The sequence below is a fragment of the Drosophila ficusphila genome, unplaced genomic scaffold (genome assembly GCF_018152265.1).
Source record: "Drosophila ficusphila isolate 14025-0441.05 unplaced genomic scaffold, ASM1815226v1 contig_414, whole genome shotgun sequence".
In the NCBI taxonomy this organism is placed as follows: Eukaryota; Metazoa; Arthropoda; class Insecta; order Diptera; family Drosophilidae; genus Drosophila; species Drosophila ficusphila.
Genome location: NW_025064328.1, coordinates 3,041,263 through 3,047,262, shown reverse-complemented (window position 1 = coordinate 3,047,262; position 6,000 = coordinate 3,041,263). Strand labels below are relative to the sequence as shown.

Genomic DNA, 6,000 nt, shown 5'->3' with positions numbered 1-6,000 from the left:
CGCCACTTTATAGGCCAGCACAAATAAATACTCGTGGATATTAGTAGAAGGACATAAATCCCCGACCGAAAGGCATAAATATTAACCTCTGCCCCCCACCACACCCACTCCATTAATGCGAGTTTTATAGTCTGCTGGCAGCATTTGTGATACAACATTTTGCAATAGAGCCGGTGTTAGCCTAATTAAAAATGCCAAATGGTGTCGCAGCAGCCGCTGGCTGAATGGAAATTATTTGCATGTGCATTGTGGCACGGCATTGCGATGACAACCAGCTAATAATGCACTGTTTCCCGGGGATTTGGCCCAGTTAGGATTACCCACCTCTCCTCTCGTTTCTTTCAGCCCGGAATGACCTTTAATTGTTTGATGGCCCACACAAACACACACGCACACTAACACACTGGTGGCTCAAAAAGCACTTTCGCTTATTGGAAAGGATGCAGGAGCGCTGGTTTATTGATCGGCGGAATGCTTTTAAGACGCGCGCATAAAAATAATAATGATGCCGCGGCGTGGTGTCAAAGGGGCAGGCAGCTGCACATAGAAATAAATATTTATATGGGCGGCATCTATAAATTGAATGGCGAACAGCGAAAGGGTAAAGAGTAAAGGGTTGCCGCCACCCCGCGAAAACTCAGGTGAGACAGGCGGGACTTATGGGCTTTGGGCCAAACAGACATACATACACACACACACATGCACTAGCATACACACACTAGCATACAGCAGTAGCATTTGGACCTGGACATTTTTACGATGTGATTTCACATAACCACAACAGACGTGCAGACAAACAGGAGCGAGCGGGCAAAAAGGACGAAGGACGAAAGACGAAGAAGCGGAAAAAGACGACATAAGTTGCAGACGCGCGTTGGTGATAAACTTTGAAAATGCCAGGACGAAGGGGGCGGACTCAGGAATTTATTACCCTCCAGCGGCATCAAGGAGCTCACAAACACACACACCCAAACACATAGCTTCACACATACACACACTCACACACAGCGAACAGTACAAGCGGATTCTAATAAGCAAAATGCGCTGTCCTGCAGCCGAATCGGAATCGGAATTATGGGGCATTACCCAAGGAGCAGCCTTAACCCTTGTTTACCCCCGTCCCCTTTCTACAGTGTAACAATCACTCCTTGCAACCCATAGTTGTGGCTTGATTTCGCTGCCACGCCAAGCATAACCAAGGCATTAATTTTGCGAGCATCGAGAATCACAGGCTAGAAAATATAGATGTCCTTCGCTGATTCTGCAAGTGTCAGCGCGAGGAGATTTCACTCCCCCTCTGGAGTTGATTTAATTCAATTCATGGACAGACAATGATTGCGTCAATTGCCGCATGTTTATCATTGTGACAGCCAAACTTGGCATTGTCCTGGCCAAAATCTTGGCACACAAGCCCGACCGCAATCCGAAAAAGGAGGAAGGCCAAGAGAAGCGAAGCCGCAGCCACAGCGGAAATTGCGGAAATTGTATGTAAGCGTATTAGTTTGGCAATTGTGCAAGTGTCGCGCTGGAAAACCCTTTCTCACGATACAGCAAAAACTCAGAAAGTGGTTGCTTAAGCCAAAAAAGTAAGCAAATGAGGGTCATTATGATACATTTAGGGTGTCATTTAGATAAGTGTGTCTGTACAAGAAAAAACAAGCTTTATAAATAACTTTTCTGTACCTATTAATATGGGATTGTAAATAAATTTACTTGGGAGTAATAAATTGCGAGTAAATCAGAGTAAGCAACTTACCTTCATCAGTATATAATTTTTGGGAAATTCAATTTTTAATTTATACTGATATACGAGTGCTGAGTTTTCCAGCTTGGCAATTCAATATAACTATGTCATTAAATACAATTTCTTGAATATTATATTTTATATATTTACACATTAAAAAAACAAACTACAAAAAATATTGATTTACATAATTGTAGGGAACTTCTTCTTTAAAATCTTTTTCGAGATATTTTACCAATTCCATCGCTTTGCTTACACAATAGTCACATTCTCGATTCTGTCGCACAAATTGTGTGTTGTTTGACCATATTGCCAATTAGGGAGGCTTTTTTTCCCTGCAGCTAAGGACTATATAGTAGTGCCCCAGGAGTACGATTCAGAGCAGGTTTTCAATTACACATTATGACTGCTGCACGGTCTGCCCGAAACTGCAGTAAAATTTCACCTACCCCGAAACTCACACACATTCGGAAGAAATTGGATTTGCGACTGGTGGCTTTAGCCAGCCTTTTCTTTTTGGCCATTTTCCGTTTGCATTTGGCTCGCTTTTTATGTGCTCCCCGCCCCCGAACTTCCGAACTTCCCGGCCCGTTGACTTTTATGAACTTATAAACAAGGGCCGGGGCAGCGAGCAACCCTTTCGGCCTGTTGCTGCCACACAGCTACTTCCAGTGCTTATTATGTGGATTATTAGAGGGATTTACTCGCTGCCATGTACAAATTCATGTGCTCCAACTCGAAATCCGGCTGCTGGCTGTCGGATGGGATGTCGGCTCTCGGTTTGTGTTTCCTTCGCTCGCTCTCACTTGGTCTTGGTGGCATCAATGACATAAATAAAAAGATTTCCCAAGGATTTGCCTGCGGGCCACCACAACCAAACACCCAAAAACCAAAAAAAAAGAAGGAAAATACACCCAAGACAAACTGAAAGTTTCTTCCTGTCCCGTAAAAATCTGGGGACTCGAAGCCGAAGGTGTGTGGGTGTGATTTACTCGCATGCCAAGAGCCAAGAGCCACCAGCCAAGAGCTCTGGCAAGTCAGTGTTGATCTCGGCATTGCCATAAATTGATAACCAGCGTACATATATGGTACACATTTGTAGACAATGTTGACTCAACTGGCCACTGATAAGCCACTTTGTTGCCCAGCGTAAACAATGACGTGTGCTGGACTTTCACTTACAGTGGCCTGTTTGCCCGCCGGGAATTATTTATAGAAAGATATTTGACTACTTGACATACACTGGGATAAGAAAAAAATATAAATAAATCAAAGGGTAGTAGCTTACAATATACCCTATGTTTTTTTCGCAATGATTTAGTTTGATAACTTACTGGACACCAAATAAAAAACATTTTACATTATACAAAAATTAGCTGAACAATAACATTTGAAAGAGATTTTTAACTCATTTGAGTTCTTTATTCATTCAATACTCTTTTTTCCCTAATAAAATAAGCAGAGAAAAGCAAATGGCTGGTAAATAGCAAATACTATTATATTCTATTTTCATTTTAAACAGGGTATCAAATCCAATTGGCAATCTTATCAGCCAGATGTTCACGTTTAGCAGATTCCTCATGTTACTCGATCTACCTCAAATGGCATAAAACCACATGATTAACCCAATTAAATGTCAGCAATTAGCACTGAAGTATATCAAAGACAAAAATCAATTAGAGTAGTATTTATTTAAACTGTCAATAAACTGATGAGTTGCAATTGCACAATAAATGCGAAAGTAAATTAATAATTCGATTAGGTGTGTACGTATATGACTGCTCTGCGGTGTCAGTCGAAATGCCAGGCATTGATAGATGGCTAATTAGTGTCGCAATCAGAGCACATGTGGCAGGCAGCCATCTAGGGGCCGCCAGGCGAGGCGGCATGCCGCAGGACCCTCAGTCGCGAGTAGACGATGTCCCAGTCGACGAAGGCTCCCAGGATGTGGCGCACATTGCGGTCCGTGTCGTCGTAACCGGTCCTCCCGTGCACCAAGCGCAGATTGTCGAACGTGAGCACGTCGCCGGGCGTGGTCTTGAATCCGCACGAGTGCTCCTGGGCCATTCCCACGAACCTGGCCATCGCCTCGTACCACGGACGCACCTGCTCCAGCGGCACGCTGAAGTGGCTATCGCGCTGCGGAATGCTGTGGTTGATGCGCACACACCGCCCCTCCGCGTCCAAGCTGCAATGCATCGAAATTGGAGTTAAGGCAAGGCACTTTCAAGACAATAACTTTTTCAATTTACATCCGACATAGTTAATTTTTTATTTTTTTTTACTTCTAAGTCTATAACTCTTCTAATTTATATCTGATTTTGAAGTGGCATACCTCTCAAAGTTTGGATTTTAATTCTCTTATGAAGGGCATCATTGGATATTTTTTTTATTTTTTGGCCGATTTTGTTCAATATTTATGATACAACCCCTTTCGAAATTTCCAAAAATAGGTTTGCTAAAAATTTACCAAAATTTACTACTCCTGAGTCCATAACTCTTCTAATTTGTATCCTAATTTGTATACCTCTAAATCTTTGTATTTCGATTCTCTAACGAACTGCATCATAAGTTAATTTCGTATTATAGAATAAACAACCCAAATTTACTCACTTGATCACTGGTGCCCTCCAGATGTTGTGGAACTTCAGATCGCCATCGCTTCCAATGTCCGCCCAATCCACTGGCGTTTGGCAGAGAACTCTGAACTGCTCCGGATACCGTTCCCTCATCAGCTCTGCTACAAAGAAGGCGTCGGTGAGCAGGTTGACTCCACCCGGAGACTCCGACTGCTCCAGAGTGTGCAGCATGGTGACTCCTGGCAAATACTCGAAATACGGCATGTCCGTGTGGAGGGGAAGAGGTGCTGCCAAATAGGCATAATTACTGGCTCCTGGCTGAGCTCGAACACTGAATTCATCTCCATAAGTGGTGCGTCTCATGAAGCCGATTCGGTTGGACAATTTCCGCAGGACATCCATTTCAATGGGAGCTTCTTTAATCAGAGCTACTCCATAAACAGCCAAGTTGTGAAGCCATTCTTGCAACTTTGAGTCACAGGTAATAAGTTCTTCGTAGTAAAAAACTTTACGGATTCTCTCAAAATCGCGACCACTCCATAACTTCTTTTCCGGACGATACGAATCACTTAAATACCGTTCTCGATTTTCAGGCGAGAAGTCCCTCTCCCTCAGCCAACTGAATGGATACTGTGAGGCATGTCCATCGGACCACTCTATAAAAAAGACCTCCTGATCCACGTCCACGCTCTGTCGAAGAACCCTCACATTGGTGTCCAGATTGTTCCACAGCTGGGGCAACCTACTCAAAGTTTGTGGCAAGTAACACTCCTCGCAGCGACAATTATCACGCAGCCAAATATCCGGGAACTGCATATCCTGGCGATCAGGATCAGGAACCCGAACCAAACGGGATGGAGCCTGCTCCTTCGGTGGAGCCAAATTGATCGGCAGACAAGCCACATCTCGACGGTCCGCTTGGAACATCTTGAACAACCAACTGGTAGCTCTTCCGATTGCGGAATGATTTCTGAATTCAAATCTAACGAACAGCCCACCCCCAGAGGTACGTGTCCAAAAAGCTAGCTGCGATTACTGATCGCGTGATGTTTACATCTTAAGCTACACTTAAAAAATTGTGTGGTACATATATACTCAGGCTTAGTAAGATTTTCAGGTTTAAAAAGTTAGAGCTATTCGCTTTACTAAATTGGGTATGAATAATCAAAATGAAATGTGTAGCTTTTAAAATTAGGCAATCTTAAATACTTTTAACAAAAATTACTTGTGCCTTTTTATCTGTAAATACAAAAATTAAATGCTCAAACTTATACACTATTTTAAGCTCTGAAATAAAATATTCTACACAGTTGATTTTAAACTATGTTTTTCTTTAAATGTAAGACCCACTAAGTCTGGCCCTTATCAATCCTTTGCGAACAGTGCGGATTGCTGTCGCAGCGTTTTGTGGCATGTCGTGGATTCTCCCCTCGCTTTAAGCCGCCGCCGCCGGGAATGTAAAATTAAAAATGCAAAATTAATTTCTGCATAAAAGTGCTAACGCCAGCGATTTTTGCATAATTGTTTGTCAGCTGCAGCGCCGACGGGGAAGCTCCATCTTCGACAGTCTTTTCATGGGTCCCCCATTCCCACCGCCCCGTTTTGAGCCCCTCCTCCATGGAAGTGCCGTCAATCATTGTTAGGCGCATTGATCACTTCATTCGCGGCCCCCCACAT

At 43.3% G+C, this 6,000-nt stretch overlaps 1 protein-coding gene across 1 annotated transcript; it reads right to left on the bottom strand.

Moving 5' to 3' along the window:
* Window positions 1–3,416: 3,416 nt before the first annotated feature.
* On the bottom strand, window positions 3,417–5,316 carry LOC108094773 (gamma-butyrobetaine dioxygenase). The gene is made up of 2 exons (XM_017195546.2): window positions 4,358–5,316; window positions 3,417–3,932 (listed from the first exon to the last, which is right to left on the bottom strand). The coding sequence occupies exons 1-2, from the start codon at window positions 5,248–5,250 to the stop codon at window positions 3,608–3,610; spliced, it is 1,218 nt and encodes a 405-aa protein (XP_017051035.1). The 5' UTR covers window positions 5,251–5,316; the 3' UTR covers window positions 3,417–3,607.
* Between the last annotated feature and the right edge of the window lie 684 nt (window positions 5,317–6,000).